The 26,924-nt window shown below is 37.1% G+C and overlaps 1 protein-coding gene across 2 annotated transcripts in view; it reads right to left on the reverse strand.

Annotated features, from left to right (window-relative positions):
• Window positions 1-24,904: 24,904 nt before the first annotated feature.
• GALNT3 (polypeptide N-acetylgalactosaminyltransferase 3) overlaps window positions 24,905-26,924 on the reverse strand; it is a 44,827-nt gene continuing 42,807 nt past the window's right edge. For both annotated transcript variants that reach the window (XM_057746203.1, XM_057746202.1), the window contains one exon: window positions 24,905-26,006. In XM_057746203.1, coding sequence (XP_057602186.1) covers window positions 25,884-26,006 — 123 coding nt within the window. In that variant the 3' untranslated portion in view covers window positions 24,905-25,883. The remainder of the gene's footprint in view (window positions 26,007-26,924) is intronic.

A 26,924-nucleotide genomic window follows, 5' to 3' on the forward strand; every position in this document is an offset into this window, starting at 1 on the left:
TTTTTTTTTTTTTTGCCTAAAATTTCTCTCCTTTGTATAAAAAGATGGATAATAATATTTACTGCGTGTTTACTAACATGACGGGGCTTTATTTAAGTCTCATTTATTCCTTTTAAGTCCATAAATTAGGATTTATTATGCACAATATACAGATGAGGAAACAGAAGCTCAGGAGGGTTAAGTGGTTAAGATTTCCCAGCTAGTAACTGGAAGAACTAAATGTCCTTCCAACCCAAGTCTGTCTGTCTCCAAAGACCAGGTTCTTTCTACTAAGTATCATTAGAATGTTTCTACAGTCCCTTCCAACTCTTAATTATCACTAAAATCTCTGCCATGTATTTAAATGTATCAAAAGAGCTTTGCATACCAGCAAAAATAGAATTCTTAACTGTACACCAGTTTTAAAAACGTTATAATGACTGTAACGAATAGACACTTCCCAAGCTGGACACACCTAAGATACCCTAATTCAGTGGCTTTCAATCCTGGCTTCACATTAGAATTACTTAGAGAGTTTTTGCAAAAAAATATACTGATGCCAGGGACCTTTCTCAAACCAATTACATCAGAATCTCCAGGAATGGGGCCCAGGGATAGTTTGTTTTAAGACTGTCAAGTGATACCGATGTGCAGCGGGGCTGAGAACTGATACACCAGGTATGGAAGTTGCATGAACCTGGCTCTGCTGAGCCACCTGCTAGAACTTCATGAACCTGCCTCCAGGAGAAAGCCCCTTGGCATCTTGATGTGTTTCATTCTGTGGACATGTGCTGGAGGAAACTGCCACGTAGAAATGAGGATCCCGTCCACACAAACAAGTGTCTCCTCCTGAAGACTGACTAACCACGACACAAGAGGAATTTTTCATTCTAAGTCTCTGTCACATGCAAAATTGGAAGGAAAGTAGTGCAAAGAAAGTACTCATCTGATGGGAGAAGGAAGGACTTGCTAATTTTGTTCTGAATGTCTTTCCATGTGCACGGAAGCTGTAACAGGGCAAGTCCAAGTTCAGATTGCAACAGTGTTCAAAAGGCTTCCCTCCTGGCAAGTAATGCTATAGGAGAGCAGGTATGCTAAAGTGAGATTCCCGCAATGAGCAAAGGAGTTTAGTAATTAAGATAGTTCATAGACTGGAAAAACAGGCTTGCCCACACTATCACACCTAAACCATTTGCTTTTATTTTCCTTTTTTTTTCAATCCAAATTCTGTGTAGAATTTTCTGCTACAAAAAAAAAAAAAAAAGCATGTGTAGACCAAGACTTCAATAGCCCTTGACAGAGCTTAACTCTCATATGATTTTAAAGAGCTCAAGTTTATGTTAAAATACTGTCTTGCTAATTTCACTCTTCTCATCCTCAAAAATTTTGAGTAACATGCCTTTTCTCTTAACACTGATCCTCAAACTTGGAGAAGTTTGTTTAAAAATGCGTATTTCTAGATCCCACTTCTGGAGGTCTAGAATGGAACCCATTTGAAATCTGTATGCTTTAAGGATTCCAATAAAGCTGTTCTAAGTGATCATGGCAGACTGAATATTAGTCACCCTAAGATATTCACATTGTAATTCTCAGAATATGTGAATAAGTTAGCTTCAATGACATAAGGGACTTTGCAGATGTGATTAAAATAAGGATCTTAAGATGGGAAGATTATCCTGATTATTCAGGTGGGGGCCAGTGTAACTACAGGGACCTTTATAAGAGGGAGGAAGAGGTCAGAGTTTAAAAAAGAGATGTGACAATGGGACCAGAGTTTGGAATGAGGCACTTTGAAGATGGAGGAAGGAGCCGTGAGCCAAGAAATGCAGACGGCCTCTAGAAGCTGGAAAAAGGCAAGGAAACAGATTCTTGGATTCTCTCCTAAAACCTCCAGAAGGAATGCTGCTCTGCCAAGTTCTGGATTTGAGACTTCTGACTTCTAGAACTGTAAACCGATACGTTGTTTAAAGCCACTGCATTTGTGCTAATTTGTTACAGCAGTAATAGGAAACTAACACAGTGATCCAGGAAATACAGCATTAACCCGACTAAAATCCCCTAGAAATCAACTTCAGAACCTCCTGTTATAGAAAAGCAACCTTGAGCACAAAGAGTGGAGCACATTATCTACCTTCACTCACAGACCTATGGAAAGTCCAGGACAAAAGTGGAATTCTCTTAGTTTGATTCTATCTCTTTAACCTGGCATTCGCGGTGTAACTCCTCAATCACCCAACCTTTTCCACATTATTCCTGTACTCTTGTATCCTTACTCCTACGGACAAGCAAACAGGAGACACATTTCTCCCCCTGAATAAGTCCTATATATTCTGTTTCACTCCTTTGCCACATGTATTTCCCTCTTCCTTAAGTCCTCACATTCTTGAATGTTGAAGTTCATTTAAGGTCAAGTCCTGCTCCTTCCTGAGCTAACCAGCATCAGATGAGCGTTGGAATCTGACTCTTGTGGTGTCAGTACACCTGCTCTGTAGGGATCGTGATAAAGACTCCCCAGTTTATTTCTTCCTCAACGTGATGATCTGGGGCTTGTGGATACTCTGTAAAGTAATATGGAGGCAGGAATGGATAACTAAAGATGTTTAATTCAAGTCGAGCACCCGGACTTTCCTTGTCCAATAATTAAAAGCTTCCAAGCGCCTTGATGTATAGACAGCAACCTCAATATTTACATCTCAGTAGAGTAACAGTTTTTAAAAACATAAAATGCACCATTTAAAATTTGTTTTTAGTATAGTCACAGAGCTGTGCAACAATCATCACTAGCTAATTCCAGAATATTTTCACTACCCCCAAAAGAAACCTTTTAACCATTAATAGACACGCCCCATTCTCTCTCCACGTTCCCAGCCTCTGGCAACCACTAATCAATTTTTTCTCTCTATGGATATGTCTATTTCATGTAAATTAAATCATCCAATAAGTGGTCTTTTGTGGCTGGCTTATTTGCTAAGTCTAATGTTTTTAAGGTTCATCCATATTGTAGAATGTATCAGGACCTCATTTCTTTTCATGGTTGAATAACATTCCATTGCATGGATATATCACATTGTTTACCCATTCACCAGTGAATAGATATTTGGGTTGTTTCCACTTTTTAGCTAATATGAATAATGTTGCTATGAACATTTGTGCACCAACTTTTTTGTGTGTGTTAAAATCTGTTTTTAATTCTGTTTGGTATTTAACTAGGAGTAGAATTGTTAGATCATGTGATAACCTATGTATAGCTTTTCAAGGTACTGCCTAAGACAAATACTGTATGATATCACTTATAGGTGGAATCCAAAAAATAAAACAAATGAATAAATATAATAAAACAGACTCACAGATAGAGAGAACAAACTAGTGGTTATCAGTGGGAAGAAAGATGAGGGAGGGGCAGGATAGGGATAGGGGATTAAGAGGTATAAACTACTATGTATAAAATAAATGATACAAGGATATATTGTACAGCACAGGGAATATAGCCAATATTTTATCATTTTAAATGGAATATAATCTATAAAAATATTGAATCACTATGTTGTACACTCAAAACTAATATTGTAAATCGACTATACTTCAATAAAAATAAAGCTGTTTCGCTACAGGAGTGACTTGGGAATTTGGTACCATTTGCAGACTTTCCAATTTCCTCTTTCCATTGGTGGTGTTTCCCAAACTGAGCTAGACATGGAGATATTATTGGAGAATGCAGATTCTGGAATCTGCTCCAGTCCTCCAGGTAGGAAGCTGGAGACCTGCATCTTAACAAGCTCTTCAAGGATCTTAGTGATTGGCTAAGTATAGAAAATTGATGCTGTATCTTTCATTTCTTTTCCAGAAAGATTAAACACCTGAAAGTTAAACATTAAAGACAGCCTGAATGCAGTTGGCTTGACTCTTGGGATAGGGACGATGCTAAATAATTTAATAAGGACTTTTGTCAGGACCGTAAGAACGAGTTGCTAAAGCTCTATTGTATCAAGCACAGGGAAGGCAAAGACTTGCTGGGGACACACTTCATCAAATACTGTTACTTAAGATACTTAAGAGTCCCAATTTCCCTGCCAGGTCAGGTCCAGGTTTCCTCTTCCATAGCTGTACCTAATTGAGTATGTGAAAAACTGAAAAGTTATTTCAATTCAAAAATAAAAATGCACAGTGCATTTCCTAGTTTACAGTCTGTGTTCCAAAAGTTACCTCTAAATGAGTTGCTTAGAATCACATACATATCTTTTAGGAGATATAGTAAATGGTGAAAATGGTTAATACACTTTTAGATATTTTGCAGCATATTAAATGTCTATTTAAAATAACATAGCACAGGGCTTCCTAGGTGGCACAGTGGTTAAGAATCCGCCTGCCAATGCAGAGGTCACGGGTTCAATCCCAGCTCCAGGAAGATCCCACATGCCGCGGAGCAACCAAGTCCGTGTGCCAAAAAAAAAAAAAAAGTTAAAATGTTAACATCAAATAAAATTTGTTTAAAAAAAAAAAAATAACATAGCACAAGAACAGTTCAATAGACCTATCTGAAGTTCTGGAAAATAAAAGTTCATGGAGAAAAGGAAGAAAGAAGGCACAAGAGGTGAGAAAAGAGGAGACAAAGGGAAAATGTGTTTCCTTTTCTTTTCTGAATGCAGGGTCCACCATAAGGAAAACGGTTTTGCATCTTTCTTTCCCTTTTCTGTACCCTCTTGTTTGGCCTGTATTGTCCTCACAGCCACCCCACAGGTCGGCTGGCGCTACCCCCTGGCAAAGCTCTCCTGCACTTTGCAGACAGAACCCTTGGTCCCCCAGCACAGTGCAACACCTCAGCCATGTTTAGCTGGAAAACGTTGATCTCATCTATGACGCTTCTACCATTTCAATGGAACCTACCTTGTTTTACAAAGGCTATAACCCAAGATAAATTATATAGTTTATTTATATTTATTTATATATATGTAAATTTATATATACATAAATATATATATAAATATTTTATATATTTATATAAATTTATTTTTATGTATTTATATACATAAATTATATGTGTATCTATATATAATTAATTAGGGAATGTAAAACAGCAAAGCACAATGATGACACCAATGGCATTAGGATATCAGTAGGGATGCTAGGACCTCTAACTTTATCCTACTTTTCAAAAACACTTGAGGGGGTACCACTGCTTGTAGTATCTGTGTGGAAGGAAACATGAAATTCTCTGTCAAGTCCTAAAAGACGCAAATCCCTTTCATTCACAGGTAGTCCCAATTCTCTCAAGTAGGCAGCATTTAAAATAATTTGTTACCAAAAACTCAGTGGTGCCCAGCTTTCTGTAATATGTGCCACAAGAGAGATGGACCAATCCTTTATATAAATTGTTCATGGCAGTGTTTTCATTATGCTAAGGAAAAAAGTAGGGTCAAAATGGAGATCCATAGGGCTCTTTTTATTGTTTTGTTCTGCTTTTAGCTTGTTGTAATTGTCATTGTTTACCTTTTTATTTTTGCATAATTTCAGATTTATAGGAAAACTTCAAGAATAGTGCAGAAAATTTCCATCTACCATTCACCCAGTCTCCCCAGTGGGTGTAGTTTCATCTTTGCTTTCTCTCTCAAACATGTTTCCTTCTGAATCGTTTGAGTGTAAGCTGTGGAAGCAATGCCCCTGTCACCACTAAATCCCTCAATGTTCTATAGCGATTTGGATCCACTCTGCTAGCTAGGTGAGTCCCCACACCCTCTGAAGCACACAGGTTAGAGGGTCAGAATGCCTCTCTCCTTGGGTTTTAGATCAGCATTAGAACCAAGTTTCTAGCGACTGAAACATCTCCTCGATGTTTCAGGAATTTGGAGCTGCTCCTGGAGTCCTCTGGAAAAAAAAAAAAAGGAGGGCAATAACTATTGTCTACCCTGTCAGGGTCTTTGTTTTCTAATGCTTTTCGACATCCAAAGCTGCTCCAGTATTTAAAAAAAAAAATACAGTTCCCCTCTTACCTTAGCTGCTGACCTAATTTAGCTGAACACACCCTGTTAAATATTTATTAAACTTCAGTTGCTGGAAGCACTATATCAAAATGGGTACACAAAGGCAGTACCCACTGGGCAGGTTTCCGGTAAATCAAAAAGCACAGTTCAGAATTAGAAGGGTGACTGATGCTCTGAAAAGAGTTAAGGGTAACATGAACTTGACTATTTGGAAAAATGGTTCTACACAATAGCAGGAACCCATTTTTTAAAAATGTGTTAAAAAGCAGAACCAGAAACATCATAAATACAGCTTAAGAGAAGCTGCATTTCATTTTCCTGTGTGAATATGGAAATAAGTTTCCTTCGCTCATTGTTCAGCTTTCACATTTGCAATTGTTCACTTCCTTGAGCACCAAGGGCAGATCCAAGTGCTGTGGAGGCTGAAGCTTTTACAATTTGGGGGTTTCTTGTTATGAAAATAAAATGTAAAATTATGAATATACAGTACAAAGGTAAATACCTATACTGAGAATTTAAATCTCAACAAATAAGACAAATTTTTAAAAGCTGACAAGTATAAATGTCACAAAATCAATAAAATAAGCTTGGTTAATTAACTAATATGCCTCCAAATTTTCCCGCATTTTTTAGCTGCATGCTTTCTCCATATGATGATACTTTAATGTCATTTTCTACTTAGAGAATATAAAAATAATTCCATCATACCTCTACCATAATGGATAAAATTTCTATCAAAAATAAACAAATTGACTCCTCTATTAGGGCCAATTTTAAACAGTGGTTCAAACTTCTCTTTATAAGTATGTCCTTCACCCTCTAGACAGTACAGGCAAAATTTTCCCATGATGCACAACAGGGTTGGAGTGATATATTATGTCAAGTCTTCTCTTGGGGGAATTTTGATCAGTCTTTCTAAACGTGGAGGCTCTTGCTAGAGTGAGGGTAGAAGAACCAGAGGAACTTGGGACATGGAGGGGTGGGGAGGGTGGGAGGAAGGACAATGAAAAGGGACAAGAGCATAAAAAAAAAGCAGAAAACAGTTAGATGAGAGGATGCTAAAATCACCTTCCTGAGCATTGACTCATAAGGCCTTTGGTAACATTTTCTCTTCTCCCATCACAAAGTGAATTTGAATGCCAAGGGGTGGGCATGCTCCCGTTGTGGAGAAACAGATCTAAAAGTAAGTACCAAGCAGGCAAAAATGGGTGATAAACACGATAGCACCGCGTTCCAGCTCACTATAGAAAGATATAAGCGCAGATGGAGGAGGACAGTTTATCTTTGCTGCTGCACTTGAAAGATAAACACCAGAAATATAAATGCCATCAAAACGTTGACTCTTCTCAAACCAAAAATTTTGGTTTCACATTCAAAGCCATGCCCATTTTGAAGAAAAACACATTCATTTGGGTTTTGTGGTTTGGGGAAAGAACTGCCAGCGAGGAGAGGAAGCCACGATGGAGCATTCCTGGCCAAGCCATTGCAGGCCTGGGGAGATCACCGTGCAGGCAGCTCCTGCCCCTCTAACAGTCAAAATAGCAGCAGGACCACAGATAATTCAAAGCCCGAAACATTTTCTTCCCTCCAGTTCAAACTCTGCTGCTTCTCTCAAATGGCTCCAGCCATCTGCCTCCTCCACAGAGCCTTTTCCCCACGGAAGCCGTGGCGACTCCCTTTGAACTCTACTTTATATAAACACACCATTCCCATGGTTCCGCTGTAACTCCATTAAACGCGCTTGCTCTGCGGTGGGAACATAACGCAAACCCTTTTGTGCTGCATTTGTTCAGCGCTCGTGGCTTTGGCGCCACAGCCTTCACGTCTGGCAGGCCCTTCTGAAGTATTCTGCGTTCCACGTCTCCTTCACCAAGCATTTTGCTTAGGCGAGCCTCTAATGCAGATGAATACCCATCATCAATGCTTTAGGACGTCTTAGAGGCAACGGGGCCATTGTAGAGAAAATGAGAATAATGGAAAGCAAAGCAAACCCTCCCGGCGGTGTGTCTCCCATCTCCATCCCCATCCCCCGCGACTCTTTCTCATCCTCCCCAGCATCCTGCCTTCTTTACCTAACCGTTTCTTCTTGTCGTTATAAAATGCTTCCTAAATACCGAAGAGTATGTGAAATATAAATCTTCATTTTCAAGAAGAATGGAATGAACACCTGAGCACCCACCTGAAGAAACTGAATGTACCTTAGAGAGTCCTTGTGTGTCCCCTCCCAATCACAGCCCTGTCGTTCCACATTCTTAGTAAACATTGACTTCCATGTGAGTCACTGACTTTTGCTATTCTTTAGATTTTTTTTTACTACCTGTGATTTATGTCTAACAACCCATAGTTTAGTTTTTTAAAACTCAGTAGCATTCACAAGCCTATCTGTGTAAGAGAAAGATCAATACTGCTCTTGAGAGAGGACATCTCCCAGAAGAAAATAAGCCGACAGAGGCTCTCTGTCATCGTGTGCCTTCAATTTCCCTGGGAGTTTACAAAAGTCACTAGGAGGGAAGCAGAGGAAAATAGACTGGGAGGGAGGGACTGCCAAATCTAGGGCATCTGGGTGTGAGTCCGGAGCTGGATGTCTGGCAGGAACAGAGTCAGGAGAGGGACGGGCTCTGCCTTCTCTGCTTCTAAGTTCACCATGGGCCACCTCCTGCTCTCGAGAGTGGGTGAAAGATGACCCTCCTTTGCGCGACTCAAAGAATAAAGCCAGATTACTGGGGGCAAGCTGAGGGCAGTCAACCTGGCTCACTCTAGGCTGCCCTTCAAAGCACAGCTCCCGGGCATGTCTTCCAGGGACACTTCCCTGACACCCACACAGCCACCACCGTGTGCAGGGTCACCTTCTAATTCCCTCGGCACCCTGTGCTAACCTCTGTCCCCGACTCCTACCTCAACTATAATCGTCTGATCAGTTGTCCACTCCCTCACTGAAGTGGACACTCCTTGAGGGAACAGATCACATCTTACTCATTTTAATAAGTTACCTAATGTTTGTCTAACTTACTGATGTGTACAAACTTCATGGAAACTAAATACCAAGACTTGACAAGCATAAGGCAGAATATGTGGTCTTGCTACCCTGCCCTTATTAGGAACAGGGGATCGAGGTTATCTCTTCTGTCAAAGTGCTTCTGTGAATTCTCCCTGCATCCTCTTGGTTTCAGGCACGTCACATCTTATGCAGATATTTCAGTACTGTCTTTTGCACAGGTAAGGAGACCTTTTCACAGTGATACACCTGAAATAAAGGTGTCACAAAAATATTTTTGCCTTCATTTGTGCCTAAAACCAAACATAAGTGTATTGTACTAAGCAAATAAAAGCATGATTTAATTACCTTCTACTTTTCTTAACACAATTAGTAGCTGTTTTTACTTTTACAATTAGAAGGTTAACAATGTATTAAGAATGGCACTTTTCTAACCAAAATTTTCTATGACGTAAGCACATTTACTGATTTAACTAATCTATAAAGTGAAAATTAGTAAAAATAAGATTTCTAGATTATCAAACATTACCCCACCACCCAGAATTAACCATTACATTGCTGTATATCCCCCCGGATTTTTTTTCCCACAAAATAATGAGATCATTCTGAACATGTTATTTTTTAACTGGATTTTTTTCAGTATGTCCTAGATGTCATCCCATCTCAATAAATACACTTCTAAAGTAGTAATGTTTAGTGTCTGCATATGAATCTATACATGTATAGTAGAATTATAATAAAAAACAAAGGAAAATAAACACAAAACTCAGAAAAATGGGTGTTTCTACGGGGGGAGATTGGATTTGTGAAGGGTCTAGCCATGATTTTAAATACATTAACATTTTTCATTATTTTTTACATGACATATATTTTATATATAAAATTTTTATATAAATATAACTATTTCGTTCAGATATATGAAAATTTATTCATACGCTTCTTCCAGTAAGTATTGATATTTTTCCAATCTTTCCCTAAATAAAATTCTGATGAATCTTCTTATACCAAGAGTTATAAAAACTTTTTTCTTTATCCTAGAAATAGAATTGCTGAGTCAAATGGTTTGCACAGTTTTAAGGCCATTAACACATGCGGAACTGCCATTCAGAAAGACGATGCCAATTTCAATTCCCACCAGCAACCTGTGAGTGCCCTTTTCCCTCAACCCTCACCAACACTGAGCATAATTATGGGGAAAAAAAAAAAAAAGCCAACAATCTCTCTTCCAAAGTGATTAGTGAAAACTTGTCTTCTATATTTTTTCTAATTTGCATTTCTTTAATTACCAGATTAAACCTAAGTTTTAAGCCATTTCTACTTTTTCTTTTATTATTTGTGAATATTCTCTGCTTTTTTTTTCTGTGTAATTATTCTTATTGATCTGTAAGAGGTTCTTATATAACTCAAGATGTCAAACTTCTGTCCTATATTATATTGTGTGAGGCAAATAATGGTCTCCCAAAACCACTCATGTCCTGGTCTCTAGGACCTCTAAATATGTTACATTACATGTCAAAAGGGATTAAGGTTACAGATAGAACTAAGGTTGCTCATCAACTGGCCTTAAAATAAAGAGTTATTCTGGATTATCCAGTGGACTCAAGGTTATCATAGACATTCTTAAAAGTGAGAGAGAGGGACAGAGGAAGGATCAGAGTGAGATGTGAAGATGCTGGCTTTGGTGATGGAGGAATGGAGCCACAAACCATATAATGTGAGTGGCCTCTAGAGGATGGAAAAGGCAAGGAAATAGATTCTCACCTACAGCTTCCAAAAGGAGCACAACCCTGCTCAAAGCTTGATTTTTTGCCCAGTGAGACCCATTTCAGACTTCTGATCTACAAAACTATAAGGTATTAAATTTGTGTTGTTTCAAACAACCAAGATTGCGATAAATTATTATAGCAGCAATAAGAAACTAATACACATGTTGCAAATGTTTTCCCAATTTTTAATGTACAGAATATTTACAAAGTTACCAAAGTGCCCCTTATGACTGTGTTTTCAAAATGTATTCACTATATTCTTCTAGTCTCACCTACAGTGAAAAAGATAAAATTCGATCAAAAACGTAAGTGGTCCAGTTCAGGCTTCAAATAATTTTTTTCTGTTTCAAGAAATGTTTATAAAAAAACAAGAGGCTGTTTTCTCTTCTTGACCTCTTTTTCCTTCTCTCTTTTTCCTTTCCCTTCTCTTGCAGGTGGGCTGGGGGCTAAGTAGGTTAGAAGGACAAGAAGGAAAGGGCATTTTCAGGGAATAATGAGTTCAGTACATTGGATCTATGTGACCAGAATAAAGACAGAGAGGAGAAGAAATTCCTGAAAATATAATTCAGGATCAAATTATAAAGATGTTTATATTCCACACTAGGTCTTTTGACATTATCTGAGAGTGAAAAACCATTATAGGCTCTTAGGTTGGCAAATAATGTGTTCAAGCCTGCAAGTTAGTAGTTAAAAATATTTTAAGCATAGAAAATACAATGCAACTAAATTGAATTCAAAAAAAAAAAAAAAATACTCTACCCAGCAAGGATCTCAGTCAGATTTGATGGAGAAACCAAAAGCTTTACAGACAAGCAAAAGTTAAGAGAATTCAGCACCACCAACCAGCTTTACAACAAATGCTAAAGGAAATGTTCTAGGAGGGAAACACAGAGAAGAAAAAGACCCACAAAAACAAACTCAACACAATTAAGAAAATGGTAATAGGAACATACATATCAATAGTAACATTGAATGTAAATGTATTAAATGCTCCAACCAAAAGACACAGATTGGCTGAATGGATACAAAAACAAGACCCACGCATATGTTGTCTACAAGAGACCCGTTTCAGACCTAGGGACACATACAGACTGAAAGTGAAGGGATGGAAAAAGATATTACATGCAAATGGAAATCAAAAGAAAGCTGGAGTAAAAAAAAAAAAAAAAGGAAGAAGAAAGCTGGAGTAGCAATACTCATATCAGATAAAAGAGACTTTAAAATAAAGACTATTACAAGAGATAAGGAAGGACACTCATAGTGATCAAAGGATCAATCAAATATTTATGCACCCAACATAGGAGCACCTCAAAACATAAGGCAAATGCTAACAGCCATAAAAGCAGAAATTGACAGTAACACAATAATAGTAGGGGATTTTAACACCCACTTACGCCAATGGACAGATCATCCAAACAGTAAATAAACAAGGAAACACAAGCTCTAAATGGCACAATAGATCAGATAGATTTAATTGATATTTATAGGACATTCCACCCAAAAGTGGCAGAATACACTTTCTTCTCAAGTGCACATGGAACATTCTCCAGGATAGATCACATCTTGGGTCACAAGTCAAGTCTTGGAAAATTCAAGAAAATTGAAATCACATCAAGCATCTTTTCTGACCACAACGCCGAGATTAGAAATCAACGACAGGAAAAAAACTGTAAAATACACAAATACATAGACACTAAACAATGCACTACTAAATAACCAAGTGATCACTGAAGAAATCAAAGAAGAAATTTAAAAATACATAGAAATAAATGACAATGAAAACATGATGACCCAAAACCTATGGGACACAGCAAAAGCAGTTCTAAGAGGGAAGTTTATAGCAATTCAATCTCACCTCAATAAACAAGAAAAATCTCAAGTAAACAATATAGCCATACACCTGAAACAACTAGAGAAAGAAGAGCAAAGAAAACCCAAAATCAGTAGAAGGAAAGAAATCATAAAAGATCAGAATAGAAATAAATGAAATAGAAATGAAGAAAATAGCAAAGATCAATAAAACTAAAAGTTGGTTCCTTGAGAAGATAAACAAAATTGATAAACCTTTAGCCAGACTTATTAAGAAAGAAAAGGAGAGGACACAAATCAATAAAATTAGAAATGAAAAAGGAGAAATCACAACTGACACCACAGAAATTCAAAGGATTATAAGAGACTACTATAAACAACTATATGCCAACAAAATGGACAACCTCAAAGAAATGGACAAATTCTTGGAAAGGTACAATTTTCCAAGACTGAATCAGGAAGAATTAGAAAATATAAACAGACCTACCACAAGTAATGAAATTGAAACTGTAATAAAAAATCTTCCAACAAACAAAAGTCCAGGACCAGATGGCTTCACAGGTGAATGCTATCAAACATTTAGAGAAGAGCTAACACCTATCCTTTTTAAACTCTTCCAAAAAATTACAGAGGAAGGAACACTCCCAAATTCATTCTATGAGGCCACCATCACCCTGATACCAAAACCAGACAAAGACAACACAAAGAATGAAAATTACAGACCAATATCACCGATGAACACAGATGCAAAAATCCTCAACAAAATACTAGCAAACAGAATCCAACAACACATTAAAAGGCTCGTACACCATGATCAAGTGGGGTTTATCCCTGGAATGCAAGGATTCTTCAATATATGCAAATCAATCAATGTGATACACCATATTAACAAATTGAAGGATAAAAACCACATGATCCACTCAATAGATCCATAAAAAGCTTTGGACAAAATTCAACACCCATTTATGACAAAAACTCTCCAGAAAATGGGCATAGAGGGAACCTATCTCAACATAATAAAGGCCATATATGATAAACCCACAGTAAACATTATTCTCAATGGCAAAAAACTGAAAGCATTTCCTCTAAGGTCAGGAACAAGACAAGGATGTCCACTCTTGCCACTCTTATTCAACAGAGTTTTGGAAGTCCTAGCCACAGTAATCAGAGAAGAAAAAGGAATAAAAGGGATATGAATTGGAAAAGAAGAAGTAAAACTGTCACTGTTTGTAGATGACATGATACTATACACAGAAAATCCTAAAGATGCCACCAGAAAACTACTAGAACTAATCAGTGAATTTGGAAAAGTTGCAGGATACAAAATTAACACACAGAAATCTCTTGCATTCCTATACACTAACAATGAAAAATCAGAAAGAGAAATTAAGGAAACAATCCCCTTTACCATCACAACAAAAAGAATAAAATACATAGACATAAACCTACCTAAGGATACAAAAGACTTGTATTCAGAAAACTATAAAACACTGATGAAAGAAATCAAAGATGACATGAACAGATGGAGAAATATACCATGTTCTTGGATTGGAAGAATCAACATTGTGAAAATGACTCTACTACCCAAAGCAATCTACAGATTCAATGCAATCCCTATCAAATTACCAATGTAATTCTTCACAGAATTAGAACAAAAAATTTTACAATTTGTGTGGAACCACAAAAGACTCCAAATAGCTAAAGCAATCTTGAGAAAGAAAAATGGACCCAGAGGAATCAGGCTCTCCGACTTCAGACTATACTACAAAGCTACAGTAGTCAAGACAGTATGCTACTGGCACAAAAACAGAAATATAGATCAATGGTATAGGATAGAAAGCCCAGAGAGAAACCCACACACATATGGTCACCTAATATATGACAAAGTAGGCAAGAACATACAGTGGAGAAAAGACAGCCTCTTCAGTAAGTGGTGCTGGGAAAACTGGACAGCTACATGTAAAAGAATGAAACTAGACCACTACCTAACACCATACACAAAAATAAACTCAAAATGGATTAAAGACCTAAATGTAAGACCAGACACTATAAAACTCTTAGAGGAAAATATAGGCAGAACACTCTATGACATAAATCATAGCAAGATCCTTCTTGACCCACCTCCCAGAATAATGGAAATAAAAACAAAAATTAAAAAATGGGACCTAATAAAGCTTAAAAGCTTTTGCACAGCAAAGGAAACCATAAACAGGACAAAAAGACAACCCTCAGAATGGAAGAAAATTTTTGTAAATGAAGCAACTGACAAAGGATTAATCTCCAAAATACACAAGCAGCTCATGCAGCTCAATATCAAAAAAACAAACAACCAAATCCAAAAATGGGCGGAAGACTTAAATAGACATTTCTCCAAGGAAGACATACCAATGGCCAACAAACACATGAAAAGATGGTCAACGTCACTAATCATTAGAGAAATGCAAATCAAAACCACAATGAGGTATCACCTCACACTGGTCAGAATGGCCATCATCAAAAAATCTAGAAACAATAAATGCTGGAGAGGATGAGGAGAAAAGGGACCCCTCCTGCACTGTTGGTAGGAATGTAAATTGATACAGCCACTATGGAAAACAGTTTGGAGGTTCCTTAAAAAGCTAAAAATAGAACTACCATATGACCCAGCAATCCCACTACTGGGCATGTACCCAGAGAAAACCATAATTCAAAAAGATACATGTACCACAATGTTCACTGCAGCATTATTTACAATAGCCAGGACATGGAAGCAACCTAAATGTCCATCAACAGATGAATGGATAAAGAAGATGTGGCATATATATACAATGGAATATTACTCAGCCATAAAAAAAATTAAATTGAGCTATTCATAGTGAGGTGGATGGACCTAGAGACTGTTATACAGAGTGAAGTAAGTCAGAGAGAGAAAAACAAATACCGTATGCTAACACATATATACAGAATCTAGAAAAATGGTACTGATGAACCTAGTGGCAGGGCAGGAATAGAGATGCAGACATAGAGAATGGACTTGAGGACACCAGGGGGAGGGGAAGCTGGGACGTAGTGAGAGAGTAGCATCGATATATATACACTACCAAATTTAAAATAGATGGCTAGTGGGAAGCTACTACAGAGCACAGGGAGACCAGCTTGATGCTTTGTGAAGACTTGAAGGGGTGGGATACAGAGGTTGGGAGGGAGGCTCAAGAGGGAGGGGATATGGGGACATATGTATACATGTGGCTCTTTCACTTTGTTGTACAGCAGAAACTGACACAATACTGTAAAGCAATTATACTCCAATAAAGATTTTAAAATAATAATAATAATAAAAATAAATGCACTAAAACAAGATATTTTTTAAACATTTTTATTTATTATCTCTAGTGGAAATAGATGAAAATGTGTTCAATTAAGGAAAGTTATAAAATTAGGTTATGAAAGGAAAATGTAAAAATTGTTCATCCTTAGCATCTGCAAGTACCCAAAGATCACAGAATCTTAGCACTTTAAAACTGATATGATTGTTTTTAAAAAATCTAGTGGAGAGGTTGCCTAGTATGTACAACAAAAAAGTAAAAATATTAATTCATGCTTTTTAACATGACAGAGAACATCTATTTTTTTTTCATTCAAACAGGAGTCTTGCCATCTTACAGAAGACACTGGAAGGAAAGAATAACTGACAAGGATAGAAAATGAAAGAATCTGTGGTTCTCAATAAAATAGTGTATTGAAACAAAATCAGTACTCCAGTTCTAAAAATTGCTGCTGAGTGGCCTAATAAAGCTTGGGGAGCATACAGGAGAGCTGAGAAATACACCACCCACCCACAATAGATGGTGTTTCCCAAGTGCATGGCAGTAATACACCAAAGATTGGAAGTTTGGTAGTAGAGATGAACAAGTTATCCTGAATGCATCTCAAATATAAGTATGGGGGACAGGTGAGCTGAGGAAGTGCCGCCAAGTACACTAGGCTTCAAAAGCTGCCCATGAAAACCGTGTGCAGGCAAAGAGAAGTATCCCAAGCTGCAGAAAAGGGGGGCCATACTAGAGAGAAAATGTAACTCCCAGTAATACAAAGAGTTGACAGCCAGATTATAAAGTAAGGAGAGCTCTTTCATGATTTGAAAAGTGGGTGCCTGCACTGTAAAGTGTAAAGAGATGTCTGAAATCTCATTGATGCTAAAACATCAAGCGTTCTGCTAAATAGAAGACCCTAATCCTGCCCTCAATATAGGTTTAGGCAGTAATGAATTGAAAGCTATTAAAGTTATAACAAAATTCAGATGCAACTTAACAACAAATTGGATTGACCAAGTCTCTGACTGGCAATTTTACAGAGGGAGCGTGCCCTTTTCTGCAGTTAAATATTAATTAGTTCAGGCATCATTGTTCTTTCATATACAATGCTCAGCATAAAATATAAAAATAACAAGAAAGAAAAAGGTGCAGAAAAATGTTATCCATAGTCAATAGAAGCAGATGCAGAGAGTGGATGGATGTTGAAAATAACAGGTACATTAAAACACTTACAATAAATTTGTCAAAAGAGTGGACAACATGCATCAACAATTGGGAAATTCAGGACAAGAATGGAAACTTTAAGAGATCCAAACAGGAATGCTAAAAATAAAAAATCCAGTATCCCAAAATAAAGAATTAACTTGATTAACACTAGAATGGACACAGGAAAACAGTGGACCCTCTCCACCCCCTCAAATCAGTAATGCTATAACAGATTAGAACAGCCAGATTAGGTCATTTTTTTAAGCTCTTTATTGGAATATATTTGCTTTACACTCTTGTACCAGTTTCTGGGGTACACCAAAGTGAATCAGCTGTATTTATACATATATCTCCATATCCCCTCCCTCCTGCGACTCCCTCCCCCTCTCCCTGTCCTGGCCCTCTAAGGCAGCACCCATCATCGAGTTGATCTCCCTTTGTCATACAGCAACTTCCCACTAGCTATCTATTTTACAGTTGGTAGTGTAAATATGTCTATGCTACTCTTTCACTGTGAATGTTATTTTATATAAATTGTATCTCGATAAAAAATTAACTTTATAAAACAAACTAAACATTGCTGCTGGTAGAAAACAAATTATCTAGCTCTACACTACACAGATAAAAAAAAAATATATATATATATAAATAATATCTTTGACCTAACTGAAAGGCCAAGAAAAGCAGGGAGAAAGTGCTCAGGATACGGTTAAGTGGGAGCATTTTCACACATATTACATGTATAATCATTTAAATATGTGCACTTTACACTTGAAAGGAAAAGAGAGCAAGGAAAGAAATCATGTTATAGTTTATAAATCCTAGGATTTGTTCTAAAGTCACCTGTCATTTTTTTTTTTTTTTAGCTCTCTGGCATCTGAACTCCCTTCCTATGCCTGTGAAATTTCTGCCCTCTGCTGCAGAATCCCCAAAACCAGATACCCATTTTCATAAGCTCCACTGCCTTGAGGGGAGGGCACATGAACAGGCTCAGTCAGCCTACCGCCAGCCTGGATGCTGGCAGTGGGAATTCAAGCTGGCAGTAGCCCTGACAGTAACTTCGGGAATCTGGTCACAACTGTAGCAGGAAAGTCATCTAGTAGCCAGTGTCAGCAGTGGGCGATGCCAATGCCAGGTGAATAAGAGAGGCAAACCATTCATCTGGTGTTTGGTAGCAGTGGAAATGGTATCCTCACTGGCATCCTTCTGCAGCAGGATTTTAGCTTCAAAGCTACACACTCTGCTTTATCCCGCCCGTTTTTCTAGAGTTTTCTCCAGTGTTCCAAATGATTCTGTGAACTACTCAGTATCCTTTCAACAAATTCCTTTTCCACCGAAATCATCCAGAGTTAAGAACTCTGATGGAAAAATAAACTAATAAAAGCACTCTAATACAGAATAATGAAATAATGCTTCTTCCAGTTAACAAAAAATTTACAAATAAGTAGAAGTTATTTGGTCTGGAAAAAAAAAATGTCACTGAAAGTAACTTTTTTTAAACACCTTATATTCATCTCATACTTTCAAAGAAAACTGTTTTTCACAATTAATGTTTGTTTTAAAAGGGAAGACATTTTCAAAATATCCACTGGAAAAAATTAGAAATTTCCCATAATAATTTACAAAGTAGATAGCTGAGATTCTAAAGGAATATCTTAAAATTAAGAAATTGCTAAGTAGATAAAAATACTCTCATAGCTAACATTCAAAGAAGTATGTGTCTGTGACTGATGTACTTAAGGAATAGGTTTGGGGAGATGCTGTCATCATTTGTGCCACTCTAAAAGCTTGGAACATACCAAACATCCTACCCTTCCTTATCAATTGTGAATTTATCAACCATCAATTTTGTTGTCTCTTTTATATCTACGCAAAATTTCCACATATATAAACTCTTTAGGTATAGAGTTTCATAAATTTACTGTTTGCTATGTGAATTAATACTTTTATTTTTGAGTTCCATATAAATAAATCTATGTTCTCCATAAAACATCTTTTGAAGAAATAACGTATAGACTCAGATAATTTTTCCTATCAAGATTTTTTTTTTTAAATGTGTATCTATCTTCATCAGTTCAAGCAAAACTGATGTTTTTGTTGTGGTTGTTCTTTTCATTTTTGCTCATTATTCCTTTGCATCCTCCGTTCCCATGCTCATAGCTATTCCCCACTGACATCCCTTCTGTGTTTAAAATCTTTAAAAATACAGAGTTGTTTTACACAGAAGATGTACACATTACCTAAATTGTAACACAACATGAATTTCATTGTTTCTTACCTTGCCCTCATGGAGCTGACATCTTAGTGGAGATAAAAGACAAGTTCACACGTAAAAGAAGAGAGTAATTTCAGGTAATGGAAAATATAATAAAGGAAATAAATAGGGTGATGCAGTAGTGACCGAGTTACTTTATAAAGGTTATCTCTTCTGAGAATATGTTATCTGATCTGAGACCTGAAGCATGTAAAAGATCCTGTTGTGAAGAGCATCCAGACAAAGAAATCATAGGCTGTGGATCAAGAACAAGCCTGACATGAGACAAAGGCAAAAGGCACCTATTGTGTCTGGAGCACAAACAGCCAGAGAGACCTGGTCACAGATGAGGCAGGGAAGAGGCACAGACTGGATCAGAATGACAAAAAAAAAAAAAAAAAAAAATTAGGGAAATTAGTTAAGAGATCACCTTAGTCCATGTGAGATATGATGGTTTGGAGACGGGAAGCGGGACTGCAAATAGAAGCTTGTGGTGCCGGAGAAGCCCAGAGACAAAAGAGTTTCAAAAAACTTCAAAAATGAGGTTGTAGTCAATCATTTCAAATGTTGCGGTGCTTAGATGTATAAGGACAGTAAAAGGGATGTTGGATTTGGCAACTTGGAAGTTGTTATCGACAGGAGACAGATTGGAGGTCATTGAAGAATGAATGGAAGTTATTTGTTAAGGATACCAGGTTTGACCCTCATTCTCTTCTGGTAAAATCCAAAATCCTATGAAAATGACAGTAAAGATGTAGAGGAAATTCATAAATTCATAGGAAGAAAGAGAAGAGTTTCAGTGACAAAATTTTGGAGTGTGGAAAGCAAGCCAATTAGTTGTGAGTGTCAACAGAATGGAGGGAGGTTAATTCAAAGCTAGCAGTGGAAAAGCAGGGCAGTAATCCATTTTGCACTAGACGTCCACGGAAATAACAAAAAACTGGTGGTACTAGGTGCATCTGGAAGTTAGGGAGACAATGGAGTTGAAAGAGGACTAGCTAAAAGTCTATTTGCCAGTCAGACCCCTACAGCTTCTCCCGTACTCAAGCAGAAGCCTACGGATTCACTCACTGGAGAGGGTAAAACACAGAGGGTGTCTAGAACAGGGAACACAAAGCACAGCTGAGGACAGTTTTCTTATACTGAAAACATACCCCCAGTCTTCTTCTCCCAATGACATTTGGGTCTAGGCCCTCCAGGGATTTAACCAGCCATTTTGTTTCCCAGTACAAGAGCCCTAATAAGGTCATGTAAAAAGAAAGACCACAATCAACAAGCCCTCCCCATACTACTGAGGCTTCCAATAAGTATTCAACAATCCTCTGTTAAACAGACAATAAGAATCACTAGACATGTAAGGAAAGTATCCATTATGAAATGCAGAAAGTAAAACAATATGGGGGAAAAAATGTAGCTTAGAGGAAAAAATCAATACAAGTAGATGAAAACACAAAAATTTTTAAATTCCATTAATATTCTTAGAAACACAGAAGAAAAATTACATTCATGAAATCACAGAATGGCATACAGGAATCATTAAAAGAATAAGAATGTGATCTTGGATACTATAAATGATAGAAATTTAAAAACTGAATAGAAGACAGAAGAATGTCTTCAAGAAAACAGAATAGGCAAAAATGTAGAACATAAGTGAGAAAATTGCCCTTCCAAATATATTATAAGATCAATATATTAAGGAACCTATAAGATTTCCTTGAAGAAACCACGAATACAAAAGATAAAATTAATATTTGGAAATTTCCCCAGAATTGAAAGACATAAGTGAAGAGCACAGGAAAATGTGTAGTAATATAACATTCATTGTGAAGTTTCAGAATGCTAAGGCAAACAGGAGATTTATAGGTTTTCAGGGGAAAAAAAATGAGATCACTAACAAAGGGTCAAAAAATTTAAAATGCATTGGACTTTTCAATACTAGAATTTAGAAGGAAATGGAACCACACCTTCAAAATACTAATAAAAGATGACTTCCTACCAAGAAATCTATACTTAGTCCACCTATTAAGTGTGAGGGTAGAATCAAGGTATTTTCAGATATAAAGCTCTCAAAAAAATGTATGCATCCTTAACCCTTCCCCAGAAGGTTACTGTGTGGTATACGCCTCCAAAACGAGAAAGTCAGCCAAGAAAGAGGAAGACATAGAATCCACCAAACTGTAGACCAAACATGAGAGAGAGGTAAAAGGCTAATTCCAGAATGATGGTGAAGGCATAAACTCAAGATGACAACTGTTTGGTTGCAGAGGTAGAGGATACAAATATCTCTGTTAAGGTAGAGGCTGAGGTTTTCCAGATAAGCATGATGGAGAAAAAGACTCCTGACTTGAGAGTGGTAGAGAATTATAAAGATGAAACACTGAAACCTTGCTGGATCAGGAGACAAGCGTGGACCAGAGGAGAATGACAGTAAATAAGCAACAAGATCAATGATTTGGAGGTTTCAAAGAGGCAGAGAAAGGTTTCTGAGAGAAAGAGTAGTATAAATGAGCTACAAAGACAAGTGGTGGAAATCAGAGAGTTTATGAGCGATCAAGCTGTCAAGGGAAGAAATGGACAAGTGATGATAAGGAGGGTGTGGCTTGGGAAGGAAGTGTGGGGTTAAGTAAAGACTGCCCAGGATGCTGGAGTCATCTGCATGGAAAGTGAAGTCGCCCACGAGGATGACGGAAGTAGAGGTATAAAGAAAGAAAGCCAAACAAGATCTTCAGCATTTAAGGAACGGAGGGAAGGAACCAAGAGAAATGACCGATAGATTCACAGTTGGTAGCAGCAAGAAGGGGTGGGGGATAACATAGTCAGACGGCATGAGCTTCATGGGGCATTTTTAAAGAAAGAACACACCTGCCTCAAATCCTTACCCTGAAGCACGAGAGGAATGCCAGAAAACAAAAACAAGCACCCTTATTGGAATAGGAGGTCCAGTTTCAGTTAAGGCGAGACAATGAATAGAACTTCCAGAGATGAGGCTGTTGATAGAGGGGCATTTTCTGATCAAAGAACTGGCGTAGAAGCTGGCAGAGTAGAAGGTGATCAGGGGCAGGGATATGCAAAGGATGTAGGAGTCTCCAGGGAAGCGTAATGGCAAAATGGACAATAGGGAGCCGGCCCTGGCGGCAGTACCTGAAGCAACGGGCGGTGTGAAGCAGAATGGAAGTCACCGTGGTAGTCGCCAAGAACCCTCAGCCTCTGTTCCACTGGCAGTCTTCCTACTCAGAGTGTGGGTCCAGGACCAGCAGCCTTACTGCCACGTATCTAGAGATACTAGAAATACAGAATCATCGTTTCCACCCCAGACTTGAGGCATCAGAATTTGCAGTTTCATAAGATCCCTGGGTGTGCACAATCACGTTTGAGAAGCATTACTCCAGTGGTTGGCCATTATTGGCCCTAAAATATGGGGCCCTTCGGTTTTCTTCTCTGTCTCCCGGCAGTGGACTCACCAGAGGCTGACGCTGTTGACTCCATCGTGGGCTGTTTTTCTCCAAAATATCGTTATGATACCTCACGGAGGACCACATTACTGGACTGTAAACTTCTTGAATATAGGACCATTTTGTGTGTTATCATTAGTCTCTGATGCCTACTACAACCGTAAAAACACAAAGGATATTTCCTAAATATTGCTGAAGACTAGAGTTACTGAAGACCGGACAGCGATAGTGACCATATATGTGTAAAGGAGAAAACTCTTTTCCAGTGTAGTGGGCTGAGAGTTGACTGATGATTTGAAAAAGGAGGTTAAAATAGAAAGCCATAAAACATATACATATCCAATACTTTTAACGTAAAATACACACACATACAAATACTCCTATATTAATTCCTTAAAAAATATTCCATTGTAAGGCCAAGGCCTTTTCTTTGAGTACGATATTGGCTTATGAGAATTAATGCAACATCTTTCCTGCATAACCACCCTAAAAATGCATCATCTGAAGATATTTTGTGTTGCCTTCTTTAAGGTCAATTGTGAAGCCATTTGATTTTTGTTTTTCTCTTTTACAGTTATTATCCACACATAATTGACCAGCATTTTTTAAAACAATTTGACTTTTTTCTAGTTTCTTCAAAGCATTCAACCTTCTTTTCTCAGAAATAGTAGCTCCTACCTTTTCGAACTTATCTTTTGATGGTTTGCATAGTATTTAATTAAAGCGTCTATCAGCAGTGAGCTCATTCTCTGTCAATACAGGGACTTAAAAGTTCATCATCGTCAGTGGTCGTAATAGGCACGTTTAGTGTACTGCTTATTCTCTGCTGTGGTTAATTGTGTGGTCATGTCACAGCTTTACACCCCTCAGGTTGACCTGAGCAGGTTCGATCCTCTGGAATGAGGGCAACCTACCAGGTCTTCTGCAGCCACTAGATTGTTTCCAAGGTAGCTTCAAGTTTAGCAAGAGTTCCACAATTGAGGGCATTCAAATCTCTCAGGCAGATGGCAACCAGGGTCCATAAATAACTTCCTGCTAGCATTGTTTCAAAGTTCAGATTTTAAAAGATACTACCCTCTCCCGGCAGGGCAAATGCCTAATGAAATGAGTTACGTGACACTTGAGCAACAGCCTGAGTTTCCAAATCAGGTAAAAAGGACTCTCCCTTTGACTGCATTTAATGAAGTCATAATAAAATCAGCCGAATCTAAATAGAGTTTGGTTGGATCTTACTACGACAATACATGACTAACACACAGAGGGAGCTCAGACTTTTTTCTTCATGTGCTTTACTTAAGCTCTTAATTTATAAAATACCTTTGGGGATTTGTTTTGTTTTGTCTTGTGAGATGCAATGAACTCCCGGATGTTCACTCTAGAGTTAACAAACCTAGAAACAGAAACTGTACGTACATGTGGGCTCTAGTGTATGTTTCACAATATATATTAGTATTAGAAAAAGTAATAAAGAAATATCTTTACTTATTAAAGAAATATTCAATATGAATAGTGAGCTGTCATTTGCATCATAAAATATAATATCATAATGTCACTCACTGAGCTATTTCAAAATTATTTGTCTTTCTGCTCCATCAGACCTAAGTTCAAAGGCAATATAAGTCTTCCTATGCCTACCATAACTTCTGGCACAAAGTTAGACACACAATAAATGTCAGTTGAATTACAATAAAAGTTGGCGTTGTAATAAATTAAAGAGTGTAGGGTTTTTTAATGTAAGTTCAAAGTACAAACAATGAGAGGATGGGGCCAATAATTTTAAAATATTTTCTTATGTACAACTGAAGCCAGGTTTAAAACATGAAGCTAATCACCCTTTACTTCTTCAATAAGAATAGAAGAAATCTATATATAAAATAACCAAAAAGAAAAATTGTTAAATCTTCTAAGTAAGCATCAGATTTTTAAAAATATTACCATGTCATATGCTCAAAGAAAGTTATCAGAAATTAGTACAAAACTTTCTAAATATCTAATACAGAATCTTCTCTATTCCCCACTTTTTTATGCCATTACTATTAAATGTTTTTTCCCTTAAGAAACATCTGATGACGCTGCAATCAGTGCTTAGAAACTCAGTATACAAAATTCATGCTTCCTCTAGCTATTATCAATTATATATTCTATCCAAAAAATAAAAAAACTTAAATCAAATAGTTATAATAATGATAAGAATTTGTTTTATTGTGTTTTCCACAGATAGAAATAAGGTTTTTTTGGTGAAAAAATTCATTACAAAAACAATCTGTAATTGAATCAGTAACAAACAAAATTTAACTTTAAATGAGTCAAGTATTCTGCATTTGAAATTCAGTTTCATAAACATTCAAGATTAGTGAATTCTGGTAGGAAAAAAAAAGACTAACAGAAAGGAAAAAGACACCTTTTTAACAGATAGCAACTGAGAGGTTTTTTTTTAGTTTCTTTGGGAAAACACACAGTATAGTTATTTTTAAAAAGTCTTTTAAGGAAGACTTAAGTGCTTCAAGTCAAGAGGACTTCAGAATAAAAAATAATTTTAAATTTGCCAAGAAATTGAAGTGTTAAAAATAGTATTCTCCTTATTCATTCAATTTCACGTTTAAGGAAACATTAGACAGATAAGTTAACAAAATGCAAAAAAAATTTACCTGCATTTTTATATAATAAATTCTAGATCTATAAAAAAATTTCCTGGTTTTACACAAAGGCCAATTTTTGACCTTCATTGATCCATTTCTATGCAGTTAAAAAAATACAGTATCAAATCTTTCTCCCTTCCCCCCCAGAAAACTAGAAGAAATATTTTAAACTGTGAGTGTGTGAATGCAGCTCTGCATAGTCTCAAGCGTACAAAGCACACAAACATCACTTTACTTGGAAAATTATTTTCATCATACTGTAAACACCTCTTCCTCTACATCTGGACATTTCAAAATAGTCTTTGGTATTACTAGTTATTGTGCTTTGAAATGGAAACTTAAGGGATCTCTGCAGCGGTGCTACATAGACATTTTAAGATATAAATAAGAAAAATGCACTTGGAATAAGTTACAATTAGCTGCTTTTGCATAATTGTCAAAAACTACAGTGTATGCTTAGTCACAGTTTTATGAGAAAATATTTCCTTTTTCAGCTCCTTAATTCTAAGGAGCACTTAGTCATTTTGGCTAAAAATCCATTTTTGGAGCGGATCTGAGGCGCTGCATGACACCAAGCTTGGATGCTCCCCGCTCGCTGAAAGGCACATTTTAAAAAATGGATTATACAGAAGCTGGTCCTAGAATGAAAAAGAAATACAACAGACATTAACTTTCAAGACTCAAAGTTAACTGAGAAATGTAAAAAACACTCTGCAGTCTCATGGAAGCTAAAGGGAGATTTAACAAATATACATCGTTCTTGGGACGTCCCTGGTGGCGCGGTGGTTAAGAATCCACCTGCCAATGCAGGGGACACAGGTTCAATCCCTGGACCGGGAAGATACCATGAAGCAACTAAGACCCTGGGCCACAACTACTGAGCCCACACGCCTAGAGTCCATGCTCCACAATGAGAGACACCTGCACACCTCAATGAAGAGTAGCCCCCACTCACCACGACTAGAGAAAGCCTGCGCACAGCAACGAAGACCCAATGCAGCCAGGAAATAAATTAAAAAAACAAAAACAAACCAAAAACCAAAAAAAAAAAACCCCAAATATACACCATTCTTAACTTTTAATCTTTCTAAGATCTTTTATGTCTGATAAAATCTTGTTGTGGGTTTTGATATAGGTAACACCATTTATGCCACCACTGTTCAATTCACAGAAGGTGTTATATAAATGAAGAGAGGTATGCAGAACAAGGTCTCAATCAAGTTTTCAAATAAAAAATATTTCACTGATATAATTATAAGTGACACACTAAAAAATCCTAAGTCATAAAAGTCAGTCTTAGAGTGTTCTAGTATTACACAATACAATATGCAGGTAAGAACTGCTAGATTCCAGCTAAGCTTTAAGACATATGTTAAAAAACAGAAACAAAAAAAACCTTTCACGTATTCTCTCAATTTTAGATTCATAAAAAAGTACTAAAAAGGGAAGGAAAGAATTAATCACTTTAGGTAAGAAAAAATAATTATTTTTCTCTTCTCTGCCAGGAAAAAAAAAGTATGACTGTCACAAGAAGCACTATAAGAAACTCTAAAAAC

The sequence above is a fragment of the Hippopotamus amphibius genome, chromosome 8 (assembly GCF_030028045.1).
Source record: "Hippopotamus amphibius kiboko isolate mHipAmp2 chromosome 8, mHipAmp2.hap2, whole genome shotgun sequence".
Lineage (NCBI taxonomy): Eukaryota > Metazoa > Chordata > Mammalia > Artiodactyla > Hippopotamidae > Hippopotamus > Hippopotamus amphibius.